Here is a 14073-nt window from a genome sequence, read left to right on the forward strand (position 1 = left end):
TCGAGCCCCGCGTCGGGCTCTGGGCTGATGGCTCAGAGCCTGGAGCCTGTTTCCGATTCTGTGTCTCCCTCTCTCTCTGCCCCTCCCCTGTTCATGCTCTGTCTCTCTCTGTCCCAAAAATAAATAAACGTTGAAAAAAAAAAATTTTTAAACTATTTCTTTCTTTCTTTTTTTAATTTTAGTTTATTTTTTTGAGAGAGAGAGACCGATTAGGGGAGGAACAGAGAGAGAGGCAGAGAGGATCTCACACAGGCTTTGCACTGTCAATACAGAGCCCAAAGCAGGGCTTGAACCCACGAACCATGAGATCATGACCTGAGTCAAAATCAAGAGTCAGACACTTGATCAACGGAGTCACATTACACTATTTCTTTTAAAAAAAAAATTTTTTTTAACGTTTATTTATTTTTGAGACAGAGAGAGACAGAGCGTGAACGGGGGAGGGGCAGAGAGAGAGGGAGACAGAATCGGAAGCAGGCTCCAGGCTCTGAACCATCAGCCCAGAGCCCGACGCGGGGCTCGAACTCACGGACTGCGAGATCGTGACCCGGGCTGAAGTCAGACGCTTAACCGACTGAGCCACCCAGGCGCCCCATGTTACACTATTTCTAATCGTGGGTCCTTTGCCCTAGTTCTGCTAGTAACAGGTTTGTTCGGACCCTAGGCCCATGTGGCTGCTAAGTCTTCTTGAGTACTCAAGTTCTAACACCACCGCCTCAGATAAATAAGCCTTCCAAAATCACTCTAGCTAAAGGAGCAACCCTTGCCATGCCACTCCACACGCACACATTTCATTTCTATCCTACTGTCCCTAACATATATTTACTATATATATTCTCTCTCTCCCCCAGGAGAGAGGCACTTATGTGGCCAGGGACTACTCACTGCTGTATGCCCCGAGGACTACATAGCTCACACTTCATATACACTGGATGTTCAATAAATACTTAATAATTGAACAAAATTTTTGCTTTGTTAAGCAACTGAAGAAGACTTTTTGAGCTGAAAATGAAGTATCAGTGGTCTGAAAAAGGCCTAACAGAATTGACTTATAACCATATTTTAGGTAAGACCTAAACTATGAATGCCTTGTTTTCCAAAAAGATTATCATTATTAATATATAAACTTTAAAATGCCACATCCTGGGGGCCCCTGGGTGGCTCAGTCGGTTAAGCATCCAACTTCAGCTCAGGACATGATCTTGAGGTTCGTGGGTTTGAGCCCCATGTCGGGCTCTGTGCTGACAGCTCAGAGCCTGGAGCCTGCTTCGGATTCTCGGTCTCCTTCTCTCTCTGCCCCACCTGCGCTTGTACTCTCTCTCTCAAAATAAATATTAAAAAAAAATTTTTATAAAATGCCACATTCTGGTGTTGTGAACAAGTTCTCTATAAATGACAATTTTGTTTGGTTAAAGATCTTAGACACTACATTCTTAAGAATCTTGTCTTTATGACAACCTCTACATATGCAGTTTGTCTTACAACAGCAGCAATAACAATTACCTCACGTTGTAATTCTGCTACTGTTGTCGATAGGTTTGAAACAAGCTGTGTCATGTTGGTCAATTGTGCCTGTAGTAACTGGATGGCTTCAGTTTGCCGCTGATCCTATGATAAAGAAAGAAATATTATTTTTGAGTGTGTGCAAGTTTCATCTGTACTTTAAATATGCTGTAAATTCAAGTAAAAACACCTGGAAAAATTACTAAGTTCCTCAAGAATTAAAAAAAAAACATATTAATAGCAAGCTCTTAATGAATGAATATGGTAAAGTGTAACCAGAAATTAAAAAAAAAACAAAACACTGTTTCCGATTCTGTGTCTCCCTCTCTCTCTGCCCCTCCCCCGTTCATGCTCTCTCTCTGTCCCAAAAATAAATAAACGTTGAAAAAAAAAAAAAATTAAAAAAAAAAAAAGGGGGCGCCTGGGTGGCGCAGTCGGTTAAGCGTCCGACTTCAGCCAGGTCACGATCTCGCGGTCCGGGAGTTCGAGCCCTGCGTCGGGCTCTGGGCTGATGGCTCAGAGCCTGGAGCCTGTTTCCGATTCTGTGTCTCCCTCTCTCTCTGCCCCTCCCCCGTTCATGCTCTCTCTCTGTCCCAAAAATAAATAAACGTTGAAAAAAAAAATTTTTTTTTTAAATAAAAAAAAACAAAACAAAAAAAGAATCTGAGATTGTTGAACCCTCCTTCCCCTCTCCCTCCAAGAAATCATGTTGCCATTTACTGCTACCATGTAGAATACTGTCTAATAGAAGTTAATAAAATACTTTTCAAGTTAATTTGGGCTCCATATGTATAAACAAGCATATACTCAGCTATATGCAAAACATTTCGTCAAATACGTGTTTTTCAACCAAAGCACAAAAACATGTTGAAAATTTTTTGAAAAATGTTTTTGTATATAAAGCAGGCTCACAGCAAGCTTTTAAAAGTTCTATTTTATTGCACATTAGGATGGAACTTAGGATGTCACATAATCAAAAACCCACAACTGATGAGCTTGTCAATGCTAAACTAATCCCCAATGAAAATAAATCAATCAAAACACCTATCTTTCCAGCTTAGATAATCAACAAACATGTCTTTATTTAAAATATCATTTGCATGTATATTTTAGGGAAATATGCATCATACTCATGGTCAGGAACCTATATCAGGGACACTGTACTGAAAATTTCAACTTACTAATGAATTTGGGGAAGAGGAAAACAGGACAGAAAGTAAAAGAAATCTAACACTCTGTAGGATGCTGTATGAAATAGCCATATAACCATTTATCATTCCAGAGTACGTTTTTCGAATTTAGATTTAAATAAATTTTTCGAGGCACCTGGGTGGCTCAGTCAGTTAAGCATCTGACTTCGGCTCAGGTCATGATCTCACAGCTCGTGGGTTCGCGCCCTCTGTTGGGCTCTGTGCTGACACTTCAGAGCCCGGAACCTGCTTCGGATTCTGTGTCTCCCTCTCTCTCTGCCCCTCCCCTGCTTGTGCTCTGTCTCTGTCTCTCTCTCAAAAAATAAAACAATAAAAAACTAGATTTAAATACATTTTAAATCTCAACTGTGTTGGGGGGCGGTGGGGGTTGCTTGGGGGAGATGGATGTATAAAACTGTAACAAAAAGTTTCACTTCCCTTACTGTGATACACTGGTACTTTCTATCCTACTTCCATCTTTTTAAGATGCTAAAGGTAATTCATTAAACTGTATCTTCTGACTCACATTTGACAAATACTGATAAATTCCTGACAGTTACAAACATTTAAAGAAAAAAAAAACTTTGAAATTTAGTAAGTTAACACTTCTCATCAAGACTGATCTTTAATACTGTTAATAATATACAAATTAGGGGCGCCTGGGTGGCGCAGTCGGTTAAGCGTCCGACTTCAGCCAGGTCACGATCTCGCGGTCCGTGAGTTCGAGCCCCGCGTCAGGCTCTGGGCTGATGATGGCCCAGAGCCTGGAGCCTGCTTCCGATTCTGTGTCTCCCTCTCTCTTTGCCCCTCCCCCGTTCATGCTCTGTCTCTCTCTGTCCCAAAAATAAATAAACGTTGAAAAAAAAAATTAAAAAAAAAATAATAATATACAAATTATTTAAAAGTATTTTTTTTTTTAATTTTTTTTCAACGTTTATTTATTTTTGGGACAGAGAGAGACAGAGCATGAACGGGGGAGGGGCAAAGAGAGAGGGAGACACAGAATCGGAAGCAGGCTCCAGGCTCTGAGCCATCAGCCCAGAGCCCGACGCAGGGCTGGAACTCACGGACCGCGAGATCGTGACCTGGCTGAAGTCGGACGCTTAACCGACTGCGCCACCCAGGCGCCCCAAATTATTTAAAAGTATTTAAATAAGTCTTTGAGACATAAGGCACAGATATTATATATATCGTAAAGAGAAAATACAGATGGGAAATCATTTCAACCATTAAAATCAATGAAGAACTAAATAAATATTGTGTTCACGGGTCAGAAGACAGTATGTTAAGATGTCGATTCTCCAAACTGATCTATAAATTCCAACAAAATCCCAGTTAAAATGTAAACATGTTGTTTTTGTAGAAATTGACAAGCTGATTCTAAAATCTGTATTAGCCAAAACAATTTTGGAAGAGATGAACAAAGTTGGAAGATTCACGCTATGTGACTTCAAAAGTTCCTATAAAGATACAGTAATAGTTAACAGTCTGGTATCAGCATAAAGACAGATGAACAGAACAAAATAAAGGAATAAAGGAATATTCATGTTTTTCCATCCCCATCCCCACCAAAAAATAACTTTGATCCTTACTTTGCAACACGTAAAAATTAAAATCAATCATAAACCTAATGTAAAACAAAAGCTATAAAACTTTTAGAAGAAAAGAGAGGAAAAAAATCTTTATGACTCTGGGTTAAGGTAAGATTTTATAGAGCAAAGACAAAATGGGTAAATAGGCTTCAACAAATTAAAAACTTCTGCTCTTCAAAAGATACTTTTAAGAGAAATGACAAAACAAATAATGAACTGAGAGAAAATATTTGCAAAGCATATCTCTAATAAAGGACTTGTATTCAAAATATGTAAGTAACTCAAACTTCAATGGAAAAAAACTGCTAAAGGAGGAAATTTGTATGGAACCACAATTGTAATGTGTCAGGAACTGAGAGTAAGGTGCTACTAAATTCTGAAACCTCAGGCCTCCTCACCTCATCTCATCATCCCCTAGTCCGGGATAAACTTTAGAAAAATATAGTGTTTCTTCATTGTAGTAACACACTGTAAAAACATTTAATAAACATCTGAATACTGCAATACTGAAACTGTTTCCTTAAAATCAACATGACAAGGCAATGGCCACTATTCTATGGCATCAATGCATAGCTCCAGGCAAGAGATAGAGAAAAAAAGAAATGAAAAGATATGAGGATTAAAAAAGAAGCAACACAGCTGTTCTCATCTGCAATCAGTCAGATTGTCTGTGTAGAAAACCACAGAAGATTTGAGTTTAACAAAGTCCACTGCACTTCTACCACATACACACACACAAATTTTGAAATGTAATAGGAACAATGCTCAAGAAAATTCTCTCTATAGGAGAGAGATGCAGATGCTAATAGCTAGGTAATTTCCCAAACATGACATCCTCTAACAGGCTTAAGGGGAAGAAATGAACACCTATCAGGGTGAAGAAATGAACAAATACTATTTATTCTTCTTACCAGCAAGGGCCTACAGAATTCGGAAGAAATTTATATAAAAAGTAAATAAGGCTTGAAGATGACCAACCTGCTCCTCTGCTATTCTCGAAGTATTCTGAAGTTTTACTATTGTTTTATTGAAAGCCTTCTGCATTTCTTCCATTTGTTTTCGGTACCTGTGGAGTAAGAAATGATTTAAATTAGCTTTAATTTCTTATTTATTAATTTATTACTGCAAACACACTTCTGATTTCAATATTTGAGATAAATCTACTTTTTTGAAAATGACTGTTGAGGCCTGGAACACTTATAAAAGTAAAATAAAGAAGCTCCTTGAGCTATTTGCTACCTTAACATCAATTCTATGCATCTCACTGCTATCCAAGATTAGTCACGTTTTTGTTCAATTAATTTATGACAAAGGAACCAAGAATATACCATGGGGAAAGAACAGTCTCTTCAATAAATGGTGTTGGGAAAACTGGACACCCACAGGCAAAGGAATGAAAGTGGACCGCACTCTTACACCATCTACAAAAAGTAACTCAAATGGATTAAAGACTTGAATGTAAGACCTGAGATCATAAAACTCAGAAGAAAACACAGGTGGTAAGCTCCCTGACACTGATCTTGGTGATGGTTTTTCAGCTTTGACAACAAAAACAAAGACAACAAAAGCAAAAATAAACACGTGGAGTCCACAACAAACTAAAAAGCTTCTGCACAGCAAAAAACCCCATCAACAAAATGAAAAGGCAACCTGCCAAGTGGGATAAAAAATTTGGAAATAATGTATCTGATTAGGGGTTAATATCCAAAATACATAAAGAACTTCTACCACTCAATAGCAAAAAATTAAACAACCCAATTAAAACACTGGCAGAGGATCTGAATAGGCCTTTTTCCAAAGAAGAAATACAGGTGGACAACAAGTACATGAAAAGATGCTCAAAATCACTAATCATCATGGAAATGCAAATCAAAATCACAATGAGAGATCACCTCATATCTATCAGTATGGCTATTACCAAAAATATAAGAAATAACATGTGCTAGTGAGGATGTAGAGAAAAGGGAACCCCTGTGCACAGTTGGTGGAAATGTAAATTGGTACAGCCACTCCAGAAAACAGTAGGGAGGTTCCTCAGAAATTAAAAATAGAACTACTATATGATCCAGTAACTCCACTTCTGAGTATTTATCTGAAGAAAATGAAAAACACTAACCTGAAAAGATATCTGCACTCCCATGTTCACTGCAGCATTATGGACAATAGCCAAGACATGGAAGCAACTTAAGTGTTCACCAAAGGATAAATGGATAAAGTAAATGTGGTATCTGTATACAATGTATTTTTCAGCCATAAAAAAAGGAAATCTTGCCACTTGCACAAATGCAAGGATGGAACCGGACGGCATTGTGCTAAGTGAAATGAATCAGAAGAATATTGTATGATCTCACTTATATGTGTAATCTAATAATAACAGTACCCTCAAACACATAGATACAAGAGAACAAACTGGTGGCTGCCAGAGGTAGGAGATGGGGGATGGGAGAAATGGATAAAGTGGGTCAAAAGGTACAAATCTCCAGTTATAAAATGAGTAAGTAATAGGGATGTAATGTACAGCATGATGACTACAGTTAATAATACTCTACCGTATATCTGAAAGTTGCTAAGAACAGATCTTAAAAGCCCTTATCACAAAGAAAGAAAATCTTGTAACTATGTAGTAAGTGAACAGTAACTAGACTTAATGTGTGATCATTTCACAATATATGCAACATTAAAACATTACATTGTATACCTGAAATTAATGTTAATTATATCTCAATTAAAAACAAAAAAATTATTAGTAATTTCTGTGGTTCCCTTAAGGCAGCTGATGGGTCAGGGAGAAGCAGGTGTGAGGTACCTACCTATGTGGGCATGCATGCACATGCACAAACAATTTGCCAATAAATTGTATATATGGATTAGGAGGAAACCCATTGGGACAGAATGATGACCTCAGTGACATCTCATTAGAGGCATCTTGATTTAAAAGGAGTAGGGAAAGGTGGTGTTTCAGATACTCTGGACATTTATTGCCTAGGTGTTGTTGGAAAAGAAGTCCTGAGAAAACCAGACACTTAAGGGATAAAAAAGGGCAAACAAGTACAGGGAAAAAGAAGAACTATGACTGGGGCTCTAATCACTGCATAAGCACTCTGGCACTTATGAGCACAAGAGCATAAATTATCACAACTAGAACTAAGATTCTAAGACATGAAAGACTGCAAATGTTGCCTAATCATCCAGTTCAGTCCACTTTAGTCTTCACTTACTTAAACTCTTAATTGATATCTTATCTAGTTTCACTAAGAACTGCAACATCCATAGTTTATATAGGTATTACATATACAGTATAGATACACATGTTATATAATACTATAATGTCCCCATGAGTACTGTGGGAACCAAACAGTAAAAGTGGCTGAAGTTAAACAACAGAAGAAAGGAGAAACTGATTAAATTCAAACTTGTTGTCACCCTAATATAGATAGATAGATAGATAGATAGATAGATAGATAGATAGATATAGATGATATAGATATATAGATATAGATATTACATCACTTAGTACTTCTAAAAATCAATTAAGTCCTTGATCAATATCTAAATAACTTTCTTTCTCCAGCTAAAATGGCACTGACTACTATTATATCATGAGATAATTAATCCTCTCCTCCTCTAGTCACAGATCATACTATGCCTCTTACCTCACAGTGCAAAGTGGACTGTGCTAATTATGATAAAGCTTACCTTTGGCTAAGCTCCTCCAGATAGCGACCACTGAGAGACATGTTAACTTCTAAGGCTTTTATACGATTATTAAGTCTCATAAATACTGACTCCTTTTGGTTTGATCCATGTACAAGATTTCCATTAGTGTATCCTAGATCTGTGGAATTTTGCAGTTCAGCATAAAAGTCTGTAGCTGTCCTCTGTAACCCTCTTAAAAGGGCATCTTCCGGAGATTGTTCTTCCTCTTTCACTTCAGGTAATGAAGAAGAATCCATAACGGGAGTCAAAATTTGCTTTGGTGTGTCAGCTATGTTCATTTTGGCTTCCCCATCTTCACCGTCTGGCATAGTAGCAGTGCTTACAGGTGGCACTATTGTTTCAGATAGCTTTGTGATAATGTGCATGGAGTTTATATCTTCTTTTACAATATTATCCATTACTTCATTAAGTTTATTTGTTTCATAGATCACAGTTGGCTTCTCTATAGAACTAAAACTCTCAGACTTTTTTTCTGTTTTATTAACAAGCTCAACAGAACTCTCCAGGGGGATCACTTGAGATGGTGTAGGTCCTGTCTCAAATTTAATAGGCTCAGATACTTCTATTTTAGATAATGAATTGATTTCTGGAGTAACATCTAAGAGAAGAGATTGAGAAAGAGTTTGAGGATGGCTTGGTTCAAGTTCAATTGCATCTGCACTGTGATTAATCAAATCACCTTTGTGCATACTACTTAAGTCACCTGGAACAATAGTTTCAGCTTCCTTTTCATTATTCTTGCTGTCCATTTCTCCACTTGGAGGTGGCAAGACTAAAACATCCACTGATTCTGCAGGTAGCGGTAATGGTTGAGCTGAGACAAGATGATCTTTTTCTTTCTTTACAGCAGTTCTGCTACGTTGCCGATAAAGAGCAACTCTAACTGAACACCATTTATATATATATTCAGAAAAACTAGAAATACAACAAATTGTAGATAGTTCACTGCAAAATATTTGTGTCTCTGACTCAAACCAGGGTGATGATTCATCCTCCTGTTCACCACTACCCAGAAGGGTCACTGTAGATGGACTTGCCTCTTCTTCTTCCTCTTGAACTAGCTGTACAATGGGACTCTCTTTTGGAGTCTCTGGTGATGATAGCTCTGTATCGTGTATGTGTCCTTCAGTGGTTACAAACCTAGAAATATGTATCATAATTACACATCACTTTAATTAGAAATCTAAAGTTAAAATTGCGTTAAAAAAATCAATGTTTCATTCATAAAATAAAAGGAAGGCTGAAAATACAGAAGAAACCGGAAAGTTTTTTGGATGAATTTTTCCCTACAAATCATTTTCATTATAAAAAGAAGTATTACTCACAAATGGTGACAGAAAGGCCATTCATTTATCAGAGATCAGCCAGATGACTGAAATGACCATATTTACTAAATGAAACTTACTTTTTAAAAATATCTATTTAAGAATTGCTTGTACGTGGATTCTAGAACTAGAATCCAAGGTTCTAAATACTTATGAACGCACTTTGTGTTTAGGTATCATACTTTTGAAAGGTAGCTAGATTTCTCAAAGAAAATTTTTCTGTGGATGATTAGGGGATTTCTAAGGTAGCATTACACACACACACACACACACACACACACACACACACACACGATTATCTGCATCCCTCCCTCCCCAACTCCCCAAAATGATCTTAATATCATCTGGGCTAATTATCTATTACTTAAAGGCAAATACTTAATCACTCTAATGAAAATCCTGGCTAATAATAATAGTGCCCCATCTGTAACTCAATCCCATCTCTAAGCCCTAGCGTATGTATGTAAGGCAGGGGAGTGTGTGGGGTGGAACGGGTGGGAACAGTGTTGTAAATTATAATCTCTGTGGTTCATTCCAGAAAAAAAATAATGAATTTCCAGGTGTAGCCCTTACAGCACAAAAGGTACAATCTTTTTTTCAAATAACGCAATTTGAATGCCAAAAGAAACATTTTCATATACAATTTTCCTACTTTGAAAAATTACTAAGAATGCCAGGAAATGTTTTTGAATAGACTAATATCACAATAGCAAAGGTAGGAATGAAACAGTACCTAAAAAGCTAGATTTTCATCTTGTTGACAGTGAAACAGTAAATTAGATTATGTTCCTTTAAATAGACGATATATAGATATATAATCTCTAAATATCTTCTACTGCTTACTATGTACCATATAAATTATGACAGTGAAAATGAGCAGAATCTGAAGAAGGGGAGGGAGAAAAGCTAAAGTGAATTAATTTGGTACAAATTAAATTATATACCATCTGTACATGCTCTAATCGGAGCTATACTTTAAAAAACTCAAACCTGGAAAAAGAAAATCAGTCATCTTTTCATAGTAACTCAACAATGACACCCTATCATGGATTCTTTCATTTTCATTTATTTTCTTCAAAGAAATTGCCATATAATCATAAAAAAGAATTTAAAACAAATAAAAAAAAATTTAAAAGCAAATAGATTTTATACAAAAAATCTATTAAAATCAAACTCTAATATATAAAAGTAAAAACTACTACATTAGTGTGATGTGGTATCTTTCAACATTCATGTGTGTGTGTGTGTCTGTGTGTGTGTGTGTGTACATATATAAAATGAAATCGGTTTCATTTAGCTTTGAAAAATAAAGACATACTATATGTTATTAACTGAAGAAGCCTAGTTACAAAATTGGAACTAGCAATCATAGTAGATTTCTTAGTATCTTCTAGGAATCGATGACAAGTAATGCTATATTTTCTCTCTAGTCATCCAATAAATAAATATCTTTAGTCTCTTTCAGAATGAACACAAGATACAAATTTGTCACTGTGCCCTTCAAAGCACAAAAAATCTCATTTCTGTATCAGTATGGTATTTAGGAATTACAGCTCAAACCATACCCACTGCAGGTTTCATTACATAATTCCTGTTCAAAAATCTTATCCTGTTAAGCAGAGTTCTGAGAGAGTACATCTACTGAAATATACAAAATTTACAGAAACAATGCCCAATTATCCAGTCATTATGAGCCTATCTGTTATAGATAAGAAGTAGAGGTGGCAAAAACCCTTAATCATCTTTGGTAGAAAAGACTAAAAAAATGAGGATATTTTATGTTAACTACATGACAAATATTCCTGCCCAAGGTGCCCCACTGCAACCTGGGGAAAGACCTCTATCAAATTCAATTTAAGAAACTAAACACTCTTAAGAGTTTGCTGTGTGACAAACACGTAATTTAAGAATCACGCTCTAGGTATTTCAGGGTACCCTTTATAGCTTTCTAGGCACAACACATATACTTAATCAATGTTTTTAAATTTGAACTTAATAAAAACAAGCTTTTAAAATTTGTCCTCAAACCTATACCTGTAGAATTAGGCCAATTATTTGTAATAAGGAAAAGATTTAGTGTTGTGAATAATAAAAGTAATACATAATTTCAAAACAACAAACATGTGGTCTGGAGTAAAGTGCATTCCCAGTACCCAAAAGGCAACTCACCGATATTTTAAGTGGTTGTGGAATGCCTGCCCTCTGATTCAGAGCTTTCTATAGATTATCATTTCACACACAAATCCAAAGTATCTTTCTATGTATACTTAGCTCTCCATTTTAACAGAACTCTAATATCACAATAGAACTTACTCAGGTGATGGAACAGGAGTTGAAACAGGAGCTAAGTCGGGCATTTTAGGTGCAGCTGTGGCAGTGGCATTCTCAGATATACTTTTATTTCCTATTTTAAGAAAGATACCCACGTTGAGTTTAAAAAAGCTATATCATGAAGATGTTTCACTATAACAAGTAAAGAACTTTAGTTTCCGGGGAAGAAAAAAAAAAGTCAAACAGGTTTGCTACTGCAGACTTTATTTTCTTCCATCAAAGTTCTTTTAGAAAGAAATGATCATACAAAGTCAGAGCTACAAATAATGCATATTCTTTCTCAACTTCTCAGATAATTAATGCAAGTCAAATGACTATTAATTTCATGTAATCTTATATGATTAACATGACTTCTAGACACCTAAAGGAGTTACGAAAGAGAATGAAAAGAAACGTATGGGTCATTTTAAGTTTGCACTTGGAACTAAGTATTTTCTAAGAGCAAAAAAAAAGCAAGATGGTTTCTCCTTGTTACTGACATTCTTACTGGGCATTCTGTAGGGGGAAAAAAATCACCTTCTAAATTGGGTAGTTGTTTGATAAATAAAAGAAAAGCATGCATGAAGTACCACTGGGGCATCAAAACCTCAGGAAAGAAATAAGGGATAAAATTATTACTTCTACAGCAGGGAAGAGTCAAAAAACAAATTCATGAATTTCATATAAACAGGAGGATCCTTATTGTAAGAATTTGTGAAACTCATATAAACAATGAATAACAGAAGACTAGTAAGTTCCTTTGCATCATCTCTTTATTTCTAAATGAAAAATCACACTGCTTGGCTTATTAATTAATTTTCGTAACAAGAATGACCCCTTGAGTATCAGAGATTTAAAAGACCCATAAAATGATGAGGTACCTTCTGTCAGGTCTTCAGTTTTTGCTCCCAGAATATTAGCAGCAATATTCACCATATTTAGAATGGCATCTAAAACAAAATTCAATCAGAAAAAATACCAATACACCTAAATATTCTTATAAAGCTTAATATCAGATAGTCAAAAAACCATTTATAATGGTCTTTTTGCATTTTCTGGATTAATTACCTTTTTGTCCAGCTTACTATATAAGTCCTATACATAGGACACAAATTTCAGCCAGAAAGTATAAATCTGAATTTTTATGTTCAGAAACTTAATTATACTTTTTTGGTAAAGCTTCCCTGAAACTTCTGCCAAAACACTATCTTTAGCATATTACAAAATTCAAGTAAAATTCAACATACAGCCTGGATTTGGACAGGGAAAAAAATGTGACAACCAAAATTAATATTGTACAGAAAAACTTACTTTTCTAAAGGCTTTACAGTTTAGAACAAAAACAAAAAAAAAAGCGTGAAGAAGCAGTTTCCCTCAACAGGTGATTTTTACAGGTATAAATAAACAAAATGGGAAGATTATTATCTGAAGGACAGCAGAAAAATTTTATTTTCAACTATGAACATATCTATTGATAATATGGTTAAATCCCAACGTGACTGCATTGAAACAAGTGTCTTTGATAACTTTTAATAATGTTTAATAGATAATAAATGGTACCAATTCTTTTGTGAATTGGGTGGGTATGGGAATTGGCAGGTGAAGTCAAAGTCACAACACCTTCAGCATTATACATAAAGCAATCTGCATACCTGCCAATTCTGCCTCTCTTTCTAAAGACGATATTTGGATGATGAGTAAAGTGGTACAAACCTTAGTACCTGAATAAGCAGCCAAAGGTACAGGTGTACCACAAAATACCTAACTCCATAAAAAGCTGGTGCTGAGAACAGGTGGCTTCCTTCTAGGATGTAATTTTAAGGAACATTAACTTCCAATACCAATCTAATCTTGGATATTCCACTAGAAGTTAATTCACCAGTATCAGGTATTTCTCCTATTAAAATATTAAGATCTGCAAGGGCTACATATTAAGACTCATCAGTTATTTCTGCCTTGGTTTCCTTTCCTAAGAGATCCAAAGGGTTTTCGTCACACTTTCAGCGAAAACCACAGATGTAAGCAGGAAAGGCTGTAAGGGAGGAAAGCTGGCACACTATCTAGAAAGTTGAGAAGAAGCCAAGCACTGTCATCTGGAGCTGATCCTATGTAGATATATGTTTTAAGGCAGGAGAAAGTAGTAGGAAATTTCAGACAGTTTGAAAAGTGATGACTAGTAGACAGTCATAAATTTTGAACTTTACATAATTATGGTTCTATATATGAAAGACAATAAAGGAGTGGTACTTTGTTTCCAATCATTAGTATAACACACAAAAGCTTTGTACTTGCTTTATAAATGTCTAGGATTATAGGTTGCCCTTGCCCTTCAACCTGACAAATTGGTAAACAAAGAAGCAGGGTTGATTCTTAGGCTAACTCATGGGAAAAAACAGGAATGAAAAAACCGTATTTCCTCACAAACGAAGGTAAAGT

General features: G+C 35.9%; 1 protein-coding gene across 4 annotated transcripts in view; it reads right to left on the reverse strand.

Annotated features, from left to right (window-relative positions):
* SUCO (SUN domain containing ossification factor) overlaps positions 1-14073 on the reverse strand; it is a 94194-nt gene that overhangs the window by 20143 nt on the left and 59978 nt on the right. For all 4 annotated transcript variants that reach the window (XM_047076996.1, XM_047076994.1, XM_047076995.1 and 1 more), the window contains 5 exons: positions 12519-12587; positions 11641-11731; positions 7982-9142; positions 5264-5351; positions 1504-1608 (listed from right to left, as the gene is read on the reverse strand). In XM_047076996.1, coding sequence (XP_046932952.1) covers positions 1504-1608; positions 5264-5351; positions 7982-9142; positions 11641-11731; positions 12519-12587 — 1514 coding nt within the window. The remainder of the gene's footprint in view (positions 1-1503; positions 1609-5263; positions 5352-7981; positions 9143-11640; positions 11732-12518; positions 12588-14073) is intronic.

The sequence above is a fragment of the Lynx rufus genome, unplaced genomic scaffold, assembly GCF_022079265.1.
Source record: "Lynx rufus isolate CCGP_SWC_20201006 ecotype Redwood Valley unplaced genomic scaffold, mLynRuf1.p SCAF_15, whole genome shotgun sequence".
In the NCBI taxonomy this organism is placed as follows: domain Eukaryota; kingdom Metazoa; phylum Chordata; class Mammalia; order Carnivora; family Felidae; genus Lynx; species Lynx rufus.